Here is a 22,775-nt window from a genome sequence, read left to right as displayed (position 1 = left end):
TTTTTCAGTGCTCCCGAACCTTTATTCCAACTCACTTCAGCTCTCCCCTCCCTCCTTTTTTTTTTTTTTCATACTTCACCTTTTCCTGCATTAATGAGGTTGCACCAAGAACAGACAAAGGCCACATTCGCTAACATCCACTCTCTAGCTGTCATGTAAAATGCACAGAAACCACTGCTCCCTGTCAACAACCTGACCCCACAGACCTTCCCATGATTTACCCGGGCCACTTCACATGCCCTTGTTCCGTCCATTGGCAACATGTCTAACCCTGTATACCAAACTGCTTCTATTCACTCTATCCTGTGCACATCTTTCACTCTCCTGCATGTTCAGGCCTCAATCACTCCAATTGTTTTTCACTCCACCCTTCCATCTCAAATTTGGTCTCCCTCTTATCATTCCCTCCACTTCTGACACATATATCCTCTGTTAACCTTTCTCACTCATTCTCACTATAAGTGCAAACTATTTTAGCACACTCTCCTCAGACCTCAGCTACTTACCACACCTCTCTCTTAACCTTTTATTGTTTAGATGACCAAGACACATCACACCACATAGTCCTCAAATGGATTTCCTACATATGCACCATCCTTCACACATCCTTATCTATAAAGCATGCCTTGCATCCATATAAGATTGTTGGCACTACTATACCTTCAAACATACCCAATTCTGCCCTCCCGGATAACAAATTTTCTCTTCACACATTCTTCAGTGCTCCCAGAACCTTCGCCCCCTCACCAACCCTGTAATGGATTTCCGCTTTTATTTGCTGCTGTGTCAACTTCCAAATATAAGACACTTCACTTGCTCTTATTTTTCTCCATTCAAAGTCACTCCCTAACTAACATGTCCTTGATGTAAACATTCCTTCACAGAGAACCACCCAACCTCCTCCCTAAGTGAACACATGTAAAACTCCCTTAGTAAAACCACCTTAAATGCATTTAGTTAGTTCCCATTCAACCCATATATTTGCAGCACCTTACACAAGGCCTTTCTGTCAAGCCTATCATGCTCTTCTCCAGATCCCTTAACCCCATTTACTGATGAATTCACTCTGTTTCTATCGGTAGGTCTCACATATCCTTAGAAACAAAACAACTGGTTTACATATCCCTAACTCCCCTGAAGCTATAATTCTCCTCCCGTCAGATATGCTGTGCATGCCAGTACCATCCTATACATCTTACAAAATATGCTTCATTGTCTTTTACCTCTGAAATTCGAACATTCACTTTCATGCCCACTGTCTTTCATATGAGAATTGTACATGCATTCTGCTAGTCCTTAATCACCTCATTTTGGACCATATACATAGTGAATAGTTTGATAAAATAATCAAACAACAGTACAGACCCCTTTCTAGAAAAGCAGATCTGCATCTGTTAGTTTGCCACACTTCGTCTTTCACAAAGCTTTCTTCAGCTCTCTTCATCAAATCATTCACTAGAGCTCTCACTGCATGCTATCTCAGCCCAAACACATCACATAAGTCACCTGTTATCTCACACTTCACGAGTCCAAATTACTCATTCCATCCCTTTTTCATCTTAGCATGTTACCATTCTCTCATCTGTTCCCTTTACTGCTGCTCCCAATTGTCTTTTTACCTCACACTATTCTTCTTTACAAGATATTTTTGCAGTCTTCCCTAAGTTCATAAATATTTGTCAGCCTGTCTCGTAGGACCTCTTTTTCAGCTCCCTCCTTTCTCATAACTTCCTTCTGCTTTCTCTTGTACACTTCTCAATTATTCACCCTCCTTCCCTCAAGATACAATCCTTATATAATTCTTTTCTACTTTAGCAATCTAATCTCTTTATCCCACAACTCACTACCATATCTGATATGCCTAAGTCCTACCTTCCTCATGCCACACACTTCATCCATATTCACAAGTCCTGATTCCTTAAATACCCTCTACTTCTCATATACTCTTCTTGTTGCATTTGCATCTCAACCTATGACCCTCTTCACTTAACTTCTCTTGCTGTTTCTGCACACAGCACTTTTTCCTGACTCACTCACCTTCACCAATTTGCACAAACATTGCTGAGTCTTTTCCTAAAACCTCAACAATCTTCCACACTTGCCTCCACCCCTATACATCTAACAACTTTTCTGCATACCTTTTAATTAGCATACAATCCAACAATACCCAATGACCTTTAACCCCACTTTCCCATGTACCAAGCACATTTTCTCTAAACCATGTACTCGGATCACCAATCCCTTTCATGACACATCTCTGCAAGCTCTTGCTCATTTTGAAGTACACAAGGTACCCTATGCCCCCTAAATCATACCCTAAAGAGCCACATCACCTACCCTTACATTCAGATCATCTGTCAAGATTCATTCCCACGCATTAAAACTGCCGAAGCAGTAACTCAAACACCTCATAAAAAGTAACCCTTTTCATATCTACTCCTCACTACCAGGTGCTCAAGCACTAACAATCATTCATACCTGAACTCTACTTTCCTTCCAACCAATATCAATCTTGAACCAACTTTGTTGTACTTCATAACACAGTCAAAGAACTCCTACTTAATGAAAAGTGTCAACATTTTCTTTGCAGCTGCCCTAATACTAATCTAAAACTTTACCTCCCAAACCATTCTACACTCTTTCTCTTCAACTTAGTTTAACTCTAGCCAGATCACCCGGGTTCCTCGCATCAAAAAATGCCTCTCCCTCGCCTTTCTCATTCTGTTTATATATGCACATTCAGACATCCCTTCTTCATGAGCCTTTGAGGAGGAATCCTTGCTTGGATCTTCTTCTAGCCATCTTATTCCCGCCCATTGTTTGCCTCTTATAATATGCAGAAAATACTGGAACTGTTACTCCTATATTCACTCGGACATATCAATATTCTGAGAAATTAGGGTCAAAGTTATCCTCCAATGTTCCAGGTTTGCTAAAGGGAGATGTTTTTTGAAAAACATCACTAACTTCATCACTGATTCAAGAACAGGAAGAACTTAGTTTCTCTTCTAAACTACAGTATATCTATCTTCCAGATGTGCAAATGATATCTATTTTTGCAATGCTTTCAATACTTTTTCTTTTCTTTTAAACTATTCGCCATTTCCCGCGTTAGCGAGGTAGCATTAAGAACAGAGGACTGGGCCTTTGTGGAATATCCTCGCCTGGCCCCACTCTGTTCCTTCTTTTGGAAAAAAAAAAAAAAAAAAAAAAAAAAAGAGGGGAGGATTTCCAGCCCCCCCGCTCCCTCCCCTTTTAGTCGCCTTCTACGACACGCAGGGAATATGTGGGAAGTATTCTTCATCCCCTATCCCCAAAAAGCAGAAAAAGTATGAACTAGTTGGCACTGATCTCATGTAAAAACATCAGTAAAGCTAGGTGTATGAAAAAGCCAGTACTAATCCTTAGAGTACTATTCTATTATCAGTTTATGTACATCAATTTCTATGGTTGAAAATAACATACATTAGCTAAATTTCCTTACTTGAAAGATTTATTGTCACAGCATCCACTGCAAAATCCACTCCCAGATATCTAAAACACTTCACTTCCTCCAGTTTTTCTCCATTCAAATTACCTCCCAATTGACTTGTCCCTCAACCCTAATGTACCTAATAAACTAGCTCTTATTCACATTTACTCTCAGCTTTCCTCTTTCACACACTTTACCAAACTCGGTCACCAGCTTCTGCAGTTTCTCACTCGAATCAGCCACCAGTGCTGTATCATCAGCGAACAACAACTGACTCACTTCCCAAGCCCTACTATTCACAACAGACTGCATACTTGCCCCTCTCTCCAAAACTCTTGCATTCACCTCCCTAACAACCCCATCCATGAACAAATTAAACAACCATGGAGACATCATGCACCCCTACCGCAAACCAACATTCACTGGGAACCAATCACTTTCCTCTCTTCCTACTCGTACACATGCCTTAAATCCTCAATAAAACTTTTCACTGCTTCTAGCAACTTGCCTCCCACACCATATTCTCTTAATACCCTCCGCAGAGCATCTCTATCAATTCTATCATACGCCTTCTCCAAGTCCATAAATGCTACATACAAATCCATCAATTAAGTATAATCAAATATTTTAATTGGATATATCCAAATGTCTCCATTTAAGGGTTAAGTGTAGCAGACAGTCCTAAGCCTGGTTAAGACACGGCTGCTTTACCTGAAGACTTCTTGTAGTGTGGCACATTTAATGTCAAGAACTAGTGCTCACAATAACTGGCTCAGAAGAACAGTTGCAAAAATGTTCATGTAGCACAGGTGATACAAAACACGTAGCTATAAAGTATGCAATAATCATAATTCTTAACTGCATATCTTCCCGGATTTTTCCTTTTTTGACTGGATCCTGGACTGATTGAATTTCTGTTCGAAAACAGGATCCAGTTTGTCTCCAAACAAGTTATAAGCCATGTCAAAGAACTTCTTATGTGTGAAAAGGAGACTAATTTCTTCATGCTCTGAGAAAAAAGGCTTATAATCACCACCTCTTTAGTTTTACGTCTATTGATATGACCCACTACATTTCTAAAAAAGATTTGGTAAAATAAAAATTTACTAGTATACTATTCTTTTTTAATCAAGGAACATTTTTGAAGTGAATTTATAAAAGTGAGGTTCTAGGTTGAAATAATAACTCATAGCAGTTACTTTATTCTTGAAAAGAAGAAGCAATTCATAACCGATTGTGCATTAACAAGCTGTGATGAGATTTCAAGGGTACTTCTCCAGATGCTAGTGAGGATATTCCACAAGCCAGTACTGTAAAGAAATAAAATGTTAATGAACTGCACTGAAATAAGAGTACTTAATACAAAGTTTCTGCATGATGTATCTATATGATTGATGAAACTAATGTTTCAATCAAATATGCATCTGAAAAGACTTTTTTTCAAATATCTAACTGTCTTTTCTATGTGAAGTGGCAACAGAAACAAACAATGAACTCATTAGCACAAACCAACCTCAAGTGGTATAATAAAAAAGTGTCAGGGATGTGTGATGCTACATTGGTTGTTCCATCTGTTTATAGACAGGATGGTGTGGGAGGTAAATGCAAAGGTTTGAGAACTGGGGGACAAAAAAAAAAAATTTCTGTTAAAACTGTAATATAACCAAATGAAACACTTCTATACATGAAATAATCATGGAAAATATCTCATTATGATTCCTGTGGCTGACAAATACCTGATATATACGAAAAGAATAAGAAAAAGATTTTGAGTGATCAGGGTGAAAAGTATGCATGGAACAGAGTGGATTGGAACAATGTGGTATACATTGTCAGGGGAGACACAAGAATGAGACAGAAGACAGAACAGTCAGTTCATATACAAGGAAGAGATGTAGCTTCGATGCCACTGGGCTATGGCATACTTAAGGTGAAGGTAGTAAGGGATGCGAATCAACAGCTGTTTGCTCATGACAACTTATGGAGGCAGGTTTGAGAGAAAAACTCTAGAAACACCTGAGAGTTGGGATTGTTGTTTAAAAGAAGGATATGAGAGAATAAGAATGAAAGTAAGATGATGAGATGCTGCAAGGGGATGACAAAGGATGGTTTGATAGTAAGTCTGAAAAGGAAAGGACCCAGAGAAAATGAAGTACATTAAATGTCAGGGAGTGGACTTGGTAGCAAATGGAATTATGAAGGCTCAAGCGAACTGTACGGTGGGAGAGAGGTTAAGATTGCACTGAGGAGTGTGCAGGAGAGATCACTGTATGTCAGGGAAAAGATGGGCACAATGGAAGGTTCAGTAGTCCCAACAGTGTTGTATGGATATGAAGTTTGGGCCCTGAATGAAAAAGAATGAAAAAGGATGGATGTAAAAGAAATGACATGCCTCAGTCTGCAGTTTGGTGTGAAAGTAGTTATCATGTGTGGAAAGACAGTGTAAAATAGATGTGGTAGGAGAGTATGACTATGAGAGCTGACAAGGGTGTGAAGAAATGGTTTGGACAAATGGAGAGGATGACTGAAAATAGACAAAGAGGATACACATCTCAGAATTGGTGGGAGCAAAGGGGAAGAGGACACTGAGAAGAAGAATGGAAAGAAAGAGGCTCTGAGATACTAGGGCATAAACATTCATGGGGGTTAGGGGCATGCATCGAATAGAGTGGACTGGAACAGTGCGATGTTCTGTTACTGCCATGAACCAGGCAAAATAAAGTCTATCTATATATTCATATTTTATCTATTATACTTTGTCATTGTCTCCTGCATTAGCGAGGGAGTGCAGGGAAACAGACGAAAGAATGGCCCAACCCACCCACATACACATGTATATACATAAATGCCCACAAACGCACATATATATACCTATACATTTCAACATATACATAAACAGACATATAGATATTCATACATGCTGCCTTCATCCATTCCCACAACCACCCCATCACACATGAAATGACACCCCACCTCCCCGTGTGCATACAAGGCAGCACTAGGAAAGAACAACAAAGGCCACATTCGTCCACATTCAGACTCTAGCGGTCATGTGTAATGCACCGAAACCACACCTCCCTTTCCACATCCAGGCCCCAAGAAACTCTCCATGGTTTACCCCAGGTGCTTCACATGCCCTGGTTCAATTCATTGACAGCACGTCAACACCGCTAGACCACATTGTTCTAATTCACTCTATTCCTTGAATGCCTTTCACCCTCCTGTATGTTCAGGCCCCGATTGCTCAAAATCTTTTTCACTCCATTCTTCCACCTCCAATTTGGTCTCCCACTTCTGAGACATATATCCTCTTTGTCAATCTTTCCCCACTCATTCTCTCCAAGTGACCAAACCATTTCAATACACCCTCTTCTGCACTCTCAACCACACTCTTTTTATTACCACACACCTCTCTTACCCTTTCATTACTTACTCGATCAAACCACGTCACACCACATATTGTCCCTAAACATCTCATTTCCAACACATCCACTCTCCTCTGCACAACCCTACCTAGTGCCCATGCCTCACAACCATCTAACACTGTTGGAACCACTATTCCTTCAAACATACCCATTTTTGCTTTCCGAGATAACGTTCTCGCCTTCCAGACATTCTTCAACACTCCCAGAACCTTTGCCCCCTCCACCACCCTGTGACTCACTTCCACTTCCATGGTTCCATCCGCTGCTAAATCCACTCCCAGATATCTAAAACACTTCACTTCCTCCAGTTTTTCTCCATTCAAACTTACCTCCCAATTGACTTGTCCCTCAACCCTCCTGAACCCAATAACCTTGTTCTTATTCACAGTTACTCTCAACATTCTTCTTTCACACACCTTACCAAACTCCAGCTTCTGCAGTTTCTCATCTGAATCAGCCACCAGCGCCGCATCATCAGCGAACAACAACTGACTCACTTCCCAAGCCATCTCATCCACAACAGACTGCATACTTGCCCCTCTTTCCAAAACTCTTGCATTCACCTCCTAAAAACCCCATCCATAAACAATTTAAACAACCAGGGAGACATCACACACCCCTGCCGCAAACCGACATTCACTGGTAACTACTCGCTTTCCTCTCTTCCTACTCGTACACATACCTTACATCCTTGATAAAAACTTTTCACTGCTTCTAGCAACTTACCTCCCACACCATATACTCTTAATACCTTACACAGATCATCTCTATCAACTCTATCATATGCCTTCTCCAGACCCATGAATGATACATACAAATCCATTTGGTTTTCTAAGATTTCTCTCATACATTCTTCAAAGCAAAACCATGATCCATACATCCTCTACCACTTCTGAAACCACACTGCTCCTCCCTAATCTGGTGCTCTGTACATGCCTTGACCCTCACGACCAATACCCTCCCATATAATTTCCCATGAATACTCGACACACTTTATTTTTATTATTTTATTATACTTTGTCGCTGTCTCCTGCATTAGCAAGCTAGCTTAAGGATACAGACGAAAGAAAGGCCCTACCCACCCACATACACATGTTTATACATACACGTCCACACACAGCACATATACATACCTATACATCACAACATATACATATATATACACACACAGACACCGTGTACATAATTCATACTGTCTGGCCTTATTCATTCCCATTGTCACCCCGCCACACATGAAATGACAACCCCCTCACTCCGTATGTGCGCGAGGAAGCGCTGGGAAAAGACAACAAAGGCCACATTTGTTCACACTCAGTCTCTAGCTGTCATGTATAATGCACCGAAACCACAGCTCCCTTTCCACATCCAGGCCCCACAAAGCTTTCCATGGTTCACCCCAGACGCTTCATATGCCCTGGTTCAATCCATTGACAGCACGTCGACCCCGGTATACCACATCGTTCCAATTCACTCTATTCCTTGCACGCCTTTCACCCTCCTGCATGTTCAAGCCCTGATCACTCAAAATCTTTTTCACTACATCTTTTCACCTCCAAATTGGTCTCCCACTTCTCCTCGTTCCCTCCACCTCTGACACATATATTCTCTTTGTCAATCTTTCCTCACTCATTCTCTACATGTGACCAAACCATTTCAAAACACCCTCTTCTGCTCTCTCAACCAGACTCTTTTTATTACTACACATCTCTCTTACCTTTTCCTTACTTATTCAATCAAATTACCACACATCTCTCTTACCCTTTCATTACTTATTCAATCAAATTAAACAACCATGGAGACATCACACGTCCCTGCCGCAAACCAACATTCACTGAAAACCAATCACTTTCCTCTCTTCCTACATGTACACATGCCTTACATCCTCGATAAAAACTTTTCACTGCTTCTAACAACTTACCTCCAACACCATATATTCTTAATACCTTCCACAGAGCATCTCTATCAACTCTATCATATGCCTTCTCCAGATCCATAAATGCTACATACAAATCCATTTGCTTTTCTAAGTATTTCTCACATACATTCTTCAAAGCAAACACCTGATCCACACATCCCCTACCACTTCTGAAACCACACTGCTCTTCCCCAATCTGATGCTCTGTACATGCCTTCACCCTCTCAATCAACACCCTCCCATATAATTTCCCAGGAATACTCAACAAGCTTATACCTCTGCAATTTGAGCACTAACTCTCATTGCCTTTGCCTTTGTACAATGGCACTATGCAAGCATTCTGCCAGTCCTCAGGCACCTCACCATGAGTCATACATACATTAAATAACCTTCCCAACCAGTCAACACTACAGTCACCCCCTTTTTTTTAATAAATTCCACTGCAATACCATCCAAACCCGCTGCATTGCCGGCTTTCATCTCCCGCAAAGCTTTTACTACCTCTTCTCTGTTTACCAAATCATTCTCCCTAACCCTCTCACTCTGCACACCACCTCGACCAAAACACCCTATATGTGCCACTCTATCATCAAACACATTCAACAAACCTTCAAAATACTCACTCTATCTCCTCACATCACAACTATTTGTTATCACCTCCCCATTTGTCCCCTTCACTGATGTTCCCATTTCTTCCCTTGTCTTATGCACTTTATCTACCTCCTTCCAAAACATCTTTTTATTCTCCCTAAAATTTAATGATACTCTCTCACCCCAACTCTCATTTGCCCTCTTTTTTGCCTCTTCACCTTTCTCTTGACCTCCTGCCTCTTTCTTTTATACATCTCCCACTGATTTGCATTATTTCCTTGCAAAAATCGTCCAAATACCTCTCTCTTCTCTTTCACAAATAATCTTACTCATTCATCCCACCACTCACTACCCTTTCTAATCTGCCCACCTCCCACGCTTCTCATGCCACAAGCATCTTTTGCGCAAGCCATCACTGCTTCCCTAAATACATCCCTTTCTCCCCAACTCCCCTTAAGTCCTTTGTTCTCACCTTTTTCCAATCTGTACTCAGTCTCTCCGGGTACTTCCTCACACAAGTCTCCTTCCCAAGCTCACTTACTCTCTCCACTCTCTTCACCCCAACATTCTCTCTTCTTTTCTGAAAAACTCTACAAATCTTCACCTTCACCTCCACAAGATAATGATCAAACATCCCTCCAGTTGCAACTCTCAGCACATTAACATCCAAAAGTCTCTCTTTTGTGCGCCTATCAATTAACACGTAATCTAGTAACGCTCTCTGGCCATCTCTCCTGCTTACATACATTTTTTTTTTTTTTTTTTTTTTTATACTTTGTCGCTGTCTCCCGCGTTTGCGAGGTAGCGCAAGGAAACAGACGAAAGAAATGGCCCAACCCCCCCCCATACACATGTACATACACACGTCCACACACGCAAATATACATACCTACACAGCTTTCCATGGTTTACCCCGGACGCTTCACATGCCTTGATTCAATCCACTGACAGCACGTCAACCCCTGTATACCACATTGCTCCAATTCACTCTATTCCTTGCCCTCCTTTCACCCTCCTGCATGTTCAAGCCCCGATCACACAAAATCCTTTTCACTCCATCTTTCCACCTCCAATTTGGTCTCCCTCTTCTCCTCGTTCCCTCCACCTCCGACACATATATCCTCTTGGTCAATCTTTCCTCACTCATTCTCTCCATGTGCCCAAACCATTTCAAAACACCCTCTTCTGCTCTCTCAACCACGCTCTTTTTATTTCCACACATCTCTCTTACCCTTACGTTACTTACTCGATCAAACCACCTCACACCACACATTGTCCTCAAACATCTCATTTCCAGCACGTCCATCCTCCTGCGCACAACTCTATCCATAGCCCACGCCTCGCAACCATACAACATTGTTGGAACTACTATTCCTTCAAACATACCCATTTTTGCTTTCCGGGATAATGTTCTCGACTTCCACACATTTTTCAAGGCTCCCAAAATTTTCGCCCCCTCCCCCACCCTATGATCCACTTCCGCTTCCATGGTTCCATCCGCTGACAGATCCACTCCCAGATATCTAAAACACTTCACTTCCTCCAGTTTTTCTCCATTCAAACTCACCTCCCAATTGACTTGACCCTCAACCCTACTGTACCTAATAACCTTGCTCTTATTCACATTTACTCTTAACTTTCTTCTTCCACACACTTTATCAAACTCCGTCACCAGCTTCTGCAGTTTCTCACATGAATCCGCCACCAGCGCTGTATCATCAGCGAACAACAACTGACTCACTTCCCAAGCTCTCTCATCCCCAACAGACTTCATACTTGCCCCTCTTTCCAAGACTCTTGCATTTACCTCCCTAACAACCCCATCCATAAACAAATTAAACAATCATGGAGACATCACACACCCCTGCCGCAAACCTACATTCACTGAGAACCAATCACTTTCCTCTCTTCCTACACGTACACATGCCTTACATCCTCGATAAAAACTTTTCACTGCTTCTAACAACTTGCCTCCCACACCATATATTCTTAATACCTTCCACAGAGCATCTCTATCAACTCTATCATATGCCTTCTCCAGATCCATAAATGCTACATACAAATCCATTTGCTTTTCTAAGTATTTCTCGCATACATTCTTCAAAGCAAACACCTGATCCACACATCCTCTACCACTTCTGAAACCACACATAGTTATTTCTTTTTTTTTTTTCCAAAAGAAGGAACAGAGAAGAGGGCCAGGTGAGGATATTCCCTCAAAGGCCCAGTCCTCTGTTCTTAACGCTACCTCGCTATCGCGGGAAATAGCGAATAGTATGAAAAAAAAAAAAAAAAAAAATCCCAATCGCCAGCCTTTTTTCAGCACACATATCTACAAGCTCTTCACCATTTCCATTCACAATACTGGATACCCTATGTACACCAATTATACTCTTAACTGCCACATTACTCACCTTCTTATTTAAATTACCCATCACTAATACCTGGTCTCGTGCACCAAAGCTGCTAACACACTCACTCAGCTGCTCCCAAAACACTTGCCTCTCATGATCTTTCATCTCATGACCAGGTGCATAAGTACCAACAATCACCCATCTCTCTCCATCCACTCTCAGTTTTACCCACATCAATAAAATTATTATATTTTTTTTTATTATACTTTGTCGCTGTCTCCCGCGTTTGCGAGGTAGCGCAAGGAAACAGACGAAAGAAATGGCCCAACCCCCCCCATACACATGTATATACATACGTCCACACACGCAAATATACATACCTACACAGCTTTCCATGGTTTACCCCAGACGCTTCACATGCCTTGATTCAATCCACTGACAGCACGTCAGCCCCGGTATACCACATCGCTCCAATTCACTCTATTCCTTGCCCTCCTTTCACCCTCCTGCATGTTCAGGCCCCGATCACACAAAATCTTTTTCACTCCATCTTTCCACCTCCAATTTGGTTTCCCTCTTCTCCTTGTTCCCTCCACCTCCGACACATATATCCTCTTGGTCAATCTTTCCTCACTTATCCTCTCCATGTGCCCAAACCACTTCAAAACACCCTCTTCTGCTCTCTCAACCACGCTCTTTTTATTTCCACACATCTCTCTTACCCTTACGTTACTCACTCGATCAAACCACCTCACACCACACATTGTCCTCAAACATCTCATTTCCAGCACATCCATCCTCCTGCGCACAACTCTATCCATAGCCCACGCCTCGCAACCATACAACATTGTTGGAACCACTATTCCTTCAAACATACCCATTTTTGCTTTCCGAGATAATGTTCTCGACTTCCACACATTCTTCAAGGCCCCCAGAATTTTCGCCCCCTCCCCCACCCTATGATCCACTTCCGCTTCCATGGTTCCATCCGCTGCCAGATCCACTCCCAGATACCTAAAACACTTCACTTCCTCCAGTTTTTCTCCATTCAAACTTACCTCCCAATTGACTTGACCCTCAACCCTACTGTACCTAATAACCTTGCTCTTATTCATATTTACTCTTAACTTTCTTCTTCCACACACTTTACCAAACTCAGTCACCAGCTTCTGCAGTTTCACACATGAATAAGCCACCAGCGCTGTGTCATCAGCGAACAACAACTGACTCACTTCCCAAGCTCTCTCATCCCCAACAGACTTCATACTTGCCCCTCTTTCCAGAACTCTTGCATTTACCTCCCTAACAACCCCATCCATAAACAAATTAAACAACCATGGAGACATCACACACCCCTGCCGCAAACCTACATTCACTGAGAACCAATCACTTTCCTCTCTTCCTACACGTACACATGCCTTACATCCTCGATAAAAACTTTTCACTGCTTCTAACAACTTTCCTCCCACACCATATATTCTTAATACCTTCCACAGAGCATCTCTATCAACTCTATCATATGCCTTCTCCAGATCCATAAATGCTACATACAAATCCATTTGCTTTTCTAAGTATTTCTCACATACATTCTTCAAAGCAAACACCTGATCCACACATCCTCTACCACTTCTGAAACCACACTGCTCTTCCCCAATCTGATGCTCTGTACATGCCTTCACCCTCTCAATTAATACCCTCCCATATAATTTACCAGGAATACTCAACAAACTTTTTTTTTTTTTTTTTTTTACCTCGTCACTGTCTCCTGCGTTTGCGAGGTAGCGCAAGGAAACAGACGAAAGAAATGGCCCAACCCCCCCCATACACATGTACATACACACGTCCACACACGCAAATATACATACCTACACAGCTTTCCATGGTTTACCCCGGACGCTTCACATGCCTTGATTCAATCCACTGACAGCACGTCAACCCCTGTATACCACATCGCTCCAATTCACTCTATTCCTTGCCCTCCTTTCACCCTCCGGCATGTTCAGGCCCCGATCACACAAAATCCTTTTCACTCCATCTTTCCACCTCCAATTTGGTCTCCCTCTTCTCCTCGTTCCCTCCACCTCCGACACATATATCCTCTTGGTCAATCTTTCCTCACTCATTCTCTCCATGTGCCCAAACCACTTCAAAACACCCTCTTCTGCTCTCTCAACCACGCTCTTTTTATTTCCACACATCTCTCTTACCCTTACGTTACTTACTCGATCAAACCACCTCACACCACACATTGTCCTCAAACATCTCATTTCCAGCACATCCATCCTCCTGCGAACAACTCTATCCATAGCCCACGCCTCGCAACCATACAACATTGTTGGAACCACTATTCCTTCAAACATACCCATTTTTGCTTTCCGGGATAATGTTCTCGACTTCCACACATTTTTCAAGGCTCCCAAAATTTTCGCCCCCTCCCCCACCCTATGATCCACTTCCGCTTCCATGGTTCCATCCGCTGACAGATCCACTCCCAGATATCTAAAACACTTCACTTCCTCCAGTTTTTCTCCATTCAAACTCACCTCCCAATTGACTTGACCCTCAACCCTACTGTACCTAATAACCTTGCTCTTATTCACATTTACTCTTAACTTTCTTCTTCCACACACTTTACCAAACTCCGTCACCAGCTTCTGCAGTTTCTCACATGAATCCGCCACCAGCGCTGTATCATCAGCGAACAACAACTGACTCTCTTCCCAAGCTCTCTCATCCCCAACAGACTTCATACTTGCCCCTCTTTCCAAGACTCTTGCATTTACCTCCCTAACAACCCCATCCATAAACAAATTAAACAACCATGGAGACATCACACACCCCTGCCGCAAACCTACATTCACTGAGAACCAATCACTTTCCTCTCTTCCTACACGTACACATGCCTTACATCCTCGATAAAAACTTATACCTCTGTAATTTGAGCACTCACTCTTATCCCCTTTGCCTTTGTACAATGGCACTATGCACGCATTCTGCCAATCCTCAGGCACCTCACCATGAGTCATACATACATTAAATAACCTTACCAACCAACAGTCACCCCCTTTTTTAAAAAATAAATCCCACTGCAATACCATCCAAACCTGCTGCCTTGCCGGCTTTCATCTTCCGCAAAGCTTTCACTACCTCTTCTCTGTTTACCAAATCATTTTCCCTAACCCTCTCACTTTGCACACCACCTCGACCAAAACACCCTATATCTGCCACTCTATCATCAAACACATTCAACAAACCTTCGAAATACTCACTCCATCTCCTTCTCACATCACCACTACTTGTTATCACCTCCCCATTTGCGCCCTTCACTGAACTTCCCATTTGCTCCCTTGTCTTACGCACTTTATTTACCTCCTTCCAGAACATCTTTTTATTCTCCCTAAAATTTAATGATACTCTCTCACCCCATCTCTCATTTGCCCTTTTTTTCACCTCTTGCACCTTTCTCTTGACCTCCTGTCTCTTTCTTTTATACATCTCCCACTCAATTGCATTTTTTCCCTGCAAAAATCGTCCAAATGCCTCTCTCTTCTCTTTCACTAATACTCTTACTTCTTCATCCCACCACTCACTACCCTTTCTAATCAACCCATCTCCCACTCTTCTCATGCCACAAGCATCTTTTGCGCAATCCATCACTGATTCCCTAAATACATCCCATTCCTCCCCCACTCCCCTTACTTCCATTGTTCTCACCTTTTTCCATTCTGTACTCAGTCTCTCCTGGTACTTCCTCACACAGGTCTCCTTCTCAAGCTCACTTACTCTCACCACCCTCTTCACCCCAACATTCACTCTTCTTTTCTGAAAACCCATACAAATCTTCACCTTAGCCTCCACAAGATAATGATCAGACATCCCTCCAGTTGCACCTCTCAGCACATTAACATCCAAAAGTCTCTCTTTATACCTATATAATTCAAACACTAATTTTTGTCCCTGCTTCTTTATATAATGGCACTATACGGACATCCCATAAGGCCCCAGAAAACCTCACATTTAGCCATACTTATGCTGAAAATCCCAAATAACCAACCATCACTGTCATCCCTTACCCTGAAAAATTCAACTCCACTCTCATCCATCCGAAATGCTTTGCCACACTTCATCTTATGCAAGGCTTTCACCACCTGTCCTCATTTCATCAAACCATTTGCTATGACCCTAATGCTTTGGATACCTTTATGTCTGACACTTGACATTTGTCATCTTATCATTAAACACATTTAACAATCCTTCACAATACTCCCTCCAAACCTCTTCACCTCTTCTTTGCCTGTTACCACTTCCCCCATCTGCTCCCATTAGCTATCTTTTCCTCCCTACACTGTTCACCTCCTTCAAGAATATTTTCTTATTCTCTTACAAGTCTGCCTATACTCTCTCACCCCAACTCTTCTTTGCTCTCTATTTCAGCTCCTGCATCTTTCTCTTGACCTCCAGCCATCCTCTCATTTACTTCCCAATCATTTGCACTTGTTCCTAGCCGGTAATGCCCATATGCCTCTCTTTTCCTTTTCACTAATAACTTAACTTCCTCATACTATCACGCATTTTCATCAAACTATTTACATATTTTCAAAGCAGTGTCTTATTACCCCATTAGTTTGCCGATACTCACTCACCCCAACTCTCAACTGCCCTCTATTTCAGTCCCTACACATTCCTCTTGACTTCTGCCACTTTATTATGTGAATCTCCCAATCATTTGCACTCCTTCCCTGCAAGTAATACTCATACACTTCTCTTTTCTTTCACAAACAACTAACCTTCTCATCTCACCATTCACTGCCCTTTTTCACAAGCATAAACCCTACCTTCCATATACTGAACAATTTCCCACAAATGTAAGCACCACTTCCCTAAATTCTTCCGTTCCTCAAGCACACTCCTAGAATCATTTACTCATCTTTCGTCATTCCTCACTGAGGATCCTACAGTATTTCCTAACACAGCCTTTTTTTTTTTCCAGTCTCAATCACTTTCACCACCTTCCTACCCATACAATTTCCTCTTTCCTACAGCCTCTACAAACCCTCATCAAGAAGTGATTTGCCATCCAATCAGCTGCCTCTCTTAGAAAATTCATGTCCAAAAGTCTCTCTTCAGCATACATATCAATTACTAAATAATTCAATAATGCCCACTTCACATTAACATTACTCACCCATGTACACTTGCAGATGTTGTATTTTTTAAAAGCAGGTGTTACTAATTACATGCCCATTTTAGGCACACAACTCCACAAGGAATTTACCATTTTTAATCATCCTTGGTACTACATGCCCCCCAGTGATACCCTCAACTCCCACTTCATCCGCTTTTCCATTCAAATTATCCAACACTAATATCCAATCCCCCACAAATTACAAACTCTCTCAGCTTCTCACTGAACACATTCCTCTCTTCCTCACTCCACTTACTATCAAGTGCATAATTACATTAGTCTGGGGCTTACTTCCCTATACTCTTTTACAACTCCTTTGAAGATGGCCATCCCCTCCTTGGCTTGTGTTTCTTATCTCAGCATGGTGGAGTCAGAAACACACAAATGAGCACAAGATGAAGACTAAGTTTTTAGCTTATGTTTTAACTTTAAGAAATAAATGCCAGAGGGCACAATTTTCAGCATCCTGTCTCTTTTTCTCAAATGTTTTCTGTAAGACAAAAGAGATATGGGAATAGTATTCTTTACCCTATTTCCCTAAAGATAATATAACAATCTGTGTGCGTGATCAAGTTCGAGCTTTCTTACCAGAGACAATGAATTATCCCGTCTGCTCCCTATTTCAGCTGTGATAATCCAGCTCTCATAATTTCATCAACGATGAGAAGATTGCGAGCAATGACAGAGCTGTAATAATATAAAGAATATTAATTTCACATTCATCAAGTTTCTATATTAGATTATATCTAATTTATTACTTAAAATCATTAATGGTTAATAACTTGGAGGATTTAGTGTTGGAAGAGGATTTGTCAATAAGAAGTTCACCACAAAAAGCTGAAAAAGATAGATGTGTATGTGGTTCAAAAGATGAGAGACTTTTGCTCTAGCCACCCCCTTGAGGGAATTCTCAGCTGGAACAGGAATCAGATATATAGACAGATAGATATATAAAGTACATAGCAATAAGGAAAAAAAGTTACTGAAGAACAACCTAACATTGGCTTTGTAGAAACAGGTGCAGAATGAGCTAATTATAATCAAGAAATGACTTTTATTGAAAATAACAAAATAGTAACTTTTTCTTCTTGAGGGTGGGGATATGAAGGCACATTATAATGATTTGAGAACTTTACTACTAATCTATATTTCTGATACCAGTCTCCTTTGCGAAATTCCTTCATGGGGTGGCCACGATAAAAGTCTCCATAACTGTTGAACTCCAGTGCCTCTTCTCAGCCTTTGGTGCCTCACCGTTAACAGGCCATCGGCAGAAGGCAATTCTAGCAGTGTTTTCAGAGGCTCCATCCTAATGTTCCTACCAATCATTTCTACTGAATGTGTCTACCTAATTTTCTTGCCTCATGTTTCAACCTACTACTTCTACCTATGCTCCCAACTAATGCTCCTACCTACTACTACTACCTTAAGCTCCTGTCTAATGTTCCTACCTACTACTTCTATATAATGCCCCAACCATTTTGCCAAAAAGATAAGGCTAGCACAAAGAACTCACCACAGGAAAATCTAGAGTTGTGAAGGATGAGTTGTGTGAGTCAAGTGTTATTTGTGGCAGGGAGAGACTATATGTTTGTGGACAAAATACCAGCAGCCCACATGTTGGTGAGGCTAAATGAAAAGATAGCCACCTAGGTCAAAGGAGTACAACATGAGAGCCACGGAAGTACAGGCTCACTATGCAACGGACACTAAACCCAGGCAGGAAGTACTGGTAATATATGTCCCTGGTCAGGGGCCTACCAACTACTTCCTTCTTTATTTCAAATAAATATATAAAATGATGGAGTAAGAGAGAGCTGTGGTAATTACAGAAACATTTCTGAGAGAGCTGAACGGTGTGCTGAAATGGTTTGTACAAATAGATATTTTTTCATGCTTGATCATCAATTTCCATGTTGGCAAGGTAATGCCGCATAGAACAGACAAAGAAAGACATCATCCGCTTATATCTGTTCTCTAGCTGTCTTGTGTAATGCACCGCAACCACAGCTCCCAATCCACAATCAAGCCCCAAAGACCTTTCTTTGATTTACATATAGATATCAAGAATATACTTAGAAAAGAAGAAAGTTAAGAGTAAATGTGAATAAGAGCAAGGTTATTAGGTACAGTAGGGTTGAGGGTCAAGTCAATTGGGAGGTGAGTTTGAATGGAGAAAAACTGGAGGAAGTGAAGTGTTTTAGATATCTGGGAGTGGATCTGGCAGCGGATGGAACCATGGAAGCGGAAGTGGATCATAGGGTGGGGGAGGGGGCGAAAATTCTGGGGGCCTTGAAGAATGTGTGGAAGTCGAGAACATTATCTCGGAAAGCAAAAATGGGTATGTTTGAAGGAATAGTGGTTCCAACAATGTTGTATGGTTGCGAGGCGTGGGCTATGGATAGAGTTGTGCGCAGGAGGATGGATGTGCTGGAAATGAGATGTTTGAGGACAATGTGTGGTGTGAGGTGGTTTGATCGAGTGAGTAACGTAAGGGTAAGAGAGATGTGTGGAAATAAAAAGAGCGTGGTTGAGAGAGCAGAAGAGGGTGTTTTGAAGTGGTTTGGGCACATGGAGAGGATGAGTGAGGAAAGATTGACCAAGAGGATATATGTGTCGGAGGTGGAGGGAGCAAGGAGAAGAGGGAGACCAAATTGGAGGTGGAAAGATGGAGTGAAAAAGATTTTGTGTGATCGGGGCCTGAACATGCAGGAGGGTGAAAGGAGGGCAAGGAATAGAGTGAATTGGAGCGATGTGGTATACCGGGGTTGACGTGCTGTCAGTGGATTGAATCAAGGCATGTGAAGCGTCTGGGGTAAACCATGGAAAGCTGTGTAGGTATGTATATTTGCGTGTGTGGACGTATGTATATACATGTGTATGGGGGGGGGGTTGGGCCATTTCTTTCATCTGTTTCCTTGCGCTACCTCGCAAACGCGGGAGACAGCGACAAAGTATAAAAAAAAAAAAAAAAAAAAAAAAAACCTTAGAAAAGCAAATGGATTTGTATGTAGCATTTATGGATCTGGAGAAGGCATATGATAGAGTTGATAGAGATGGTCTGTGGAAGGTATTAAGAATATATGGTGTGGGTGGCAAGTTGTTAGAAGCAGTGAAAAGTTTTTATCGAGGATGTAAGGCATGTGTACGTGTAGGAAGAGAGGAAAGTGATTGGTTCTCAGTGAATGTAGGTTTGCGGCAGGGGTGTGTGATGTCTCCATGGTTGTTTAATTTGTTTATGGATGGGGTTGTTAGGGAGGTGAATGCAAGAGTTTTGGAAAGAGGGGCAAGAATGAAGTCTGTTGTGGATGAGAGAGCTTGGGGAGTGAGTCAGTTGTTGTTCGCTGATGATACAACGCTGGTGGCTGATTGATGTGAGAAACTGCAGAAGCTGGTGACTGAGTTTGGTAAAGTGTGTGAAAGAAGAAAGTTAAGAGTAAATGTGAATAAGAGCAAGGTTATTAGGTACAGTAGGGTTGAGGGTCAAGTCAATTGGGAGGTAAGTTTGAATGGAGAAAAACTGGAGGAAGTAAAGTGTTTTAGATATCTGGGAGTGGATCTGGCAGCGGATGGAACCATGGAAGCGGAAGTGAATCATAGGGTGGAGGAGGTGGCGAAAATCCTGGGAGCGTTGAAGAATGTGTGGAAGTCGAGAACATTATCTTGGAAAGCAAAAATGGGTATGTTTGAAGGAATAGTGGTTCCAACAATGTTGTATGGTTGCGAGGTGTGGGCTATGGATAGAGTTGTGCGCAGGAGGGTGGATGTGCTGGAAATGAGATGTTTGAGGACAATGTGTGGTGTGAGGTGGTTTGATCGAGTAAGTAATGTAAGGGTAAGAGAGATGTGTGGAAATAAAAAGAGCGTGGTTGAGAGAGCAGAAGAGGGTGTTTTGAAATGGTTTGGGCACAAGGAGAGAATGAGTGAGGAAAGATTGACCAAGAGGATATATGTGTCGGAGGTGGAGGGAACGAGGAGAAGTGGGAGACCAAATTGGAGGTGGAAAGATGGAGTGAAAAAGATTTTGAGTGATCGAGGCCTGAACATGCAGGAGGGTGAAAGGCGGGCAAGGAATAGAGTGAATTGGATCGATGTGGTATACTGGGGTTGATGTGCTGTCAGTGGATTGAATCAGGGCATGTGAAGCGTTTGGGGTAAACCATGGAAAGCTGTGTGGGGCCTGGATGTGGAAAGGGAGCTGTGGTTTCGGGCATTATTGCATGACAGCTAGAGACTGAGTGTGAACGAATGAGGCCTTTGTTGTCTTTCCCTAGCGCTACTCTGCACACATGAGGGGGGAGGGGGATGGTATTCCATGTGTGGCAAGGTGGCGATGGGAATGAATAAAGGCAGACAGTGTGAATTGTGTGCATGGGTATATATGTATGTGTCTGTGTGTGTATATATACGTGTACATTGAGATGTATAGGTATGTATATTTGCATGTGTGGACGTGTGTGTATATACACGTGTATGGGGGTGGGTTGGGCCATTTCTTTCGTCTGTTTCCTTGCGCTACCTTGCAAACGCGGGAGACAGCGACAAAGCAAAATAAATAAATAAATATCAAGAATATCATTTGGACAATTTTTGCAAGGAAGTAGTGCGAATGACTGGGAAATGTATAAAAGAATGAGGCAGGAGGTCAAGAGAAAGGTGCAAGAGGTAAAAAAGATGGCAAATGAGAGTTGGGGTGAAAGTATCATTAAATTTTTGGGAGAATAAAAAGATGTTTTGGAGGGAGGTAAATAAAGTGCATAATGCAAGAGAACAAATGGCAACATCGGTGAAGGGGGATAATGGGGAAGTAATAACAAGTAGTGGCGAAGAGAGAAGATGGAATGGGTATTCTGAAAGTTTGTTGAATGTGTTTGATGGTAGAATGGTAGATATACGGTGTTTTGGTCGAGGTGGTGTGCGAAGTGAGAGGGTAAACAGAAAAGAGGCAGTGAAAGCTTTGCAGAAGATGAAAGCCGGAAAGGAGGCAGGTTTGGATAGTATTGCAGTGGAATTTATTAAAATAGGGGGTGACTGTGTTGATGACTGGTTGGTGATGATATTCAATGTATGCATGGTTCATGGTGAAGAGCATGAGGATTGGCGGAATGCATGGATAGTGCCATTGTAAAAAGGCACAGGGGATAAAGGTGAATGTTCAAATTACAGAGGTATAAGTTTGTTGAGTATTCCTAGGAAATTATATGGGAGGGTATTGATTGAGAGTGTAAAGGCATGTACATAACATCAGATTGGGGATTGGGGAAGAGCAGTGTGGTTTCAGAAGTGGTAGAGGATGTGTGGATCAGGTGTTTGCTTTGAAGAATGTATGTGAGAAATACTTAGAAAAACAGATGGATTTGCATGTAGCATTAATAGATCTGGAAAAGGCATATGATACAATTGATAGAGATGCGCTGTGGAATGTATTAAGAGTATATGGTGATGGAGGTAAGTTGCTAAAAGCAGTGAAGAGCTTTTATCAAGGATGTAAGGCATGTGTATGAGTAGGAAGAGAGGAATGTGATTGGTTCCCATTGAATGTCGGTTTGTGGTGGGGTAAGTGATGTCTCCATGGATGTTTAATTTGTTTATGAATCGGGTTGTTAGGGAGGTGAATGCAAGAGTTTTGGAAAGAGGGGCAAGTATGCAGTCTGTTGTGGATGAAAGGGCTTGGGAAGTGAGTTAGTTGTTGTTCGCTGATGATACGGCACAGGTGGCTGATTCGGGTGGGAAACTGAAAAGTTGGTGACTGAGTTTGGTAAAGTGTGTGAAAGAGGAAAGCTGAGAGTAAATGTGAATACGAGCAAGGTTATTAGGTACAGTGGTGTTGAGG

General features: G+C 41.9%; 1 protein-coding gene across 1 annotated transcript in view; it reads right to left on the bottom strand.

Moving 5' to 3' along the window:
• Positions 1–4,582: 4,582 nt before the first annotated feature.
• The window catches only part of CCT6 (chaperonin containing TCP1 subunit 6), a 74,855-nt gene continuing 56,662 nt past the window's right edge, over positions 4,583–22,775 (bottom strand). The window contains exons 10-11 of the mRNA XM_071689992.1: positions 17,531–17,629; positions 4,583–4,782 (exon numbers count right to left, since the gene is read on the bottom strand). Of these exons, the coding sequence (XP_071546093.1) occupies positions 17,560–17,629 (70 nt within the window). The 3' untranslated portion in view covers positions 4,583–4,782; positions 17,531–17,559. The remainder of the gene's footprint in view (positions 4,783–17,530; positions 17,630–22,775) is intronic.

The sequence above is a fragment of the Panulirus ornatus genome, chromosome 47 (genome assembly GCF_036320965.1).
Source record: "Panulirus ornatus isolate Po-2019 chromosome 47, ASM3632096v1, whole genome shotgun sequence".
In the NCBI taxonomy this organism is placed as follows: Eukaryota; Metazoa; Arthropoda; class Malacostraca; order Decapoda; family Palinuridae; genus Panulirus; species Panulirus ornatus.
This window is presented reverse-complemented; position numbering and strand designations above follow the sequence as displayed.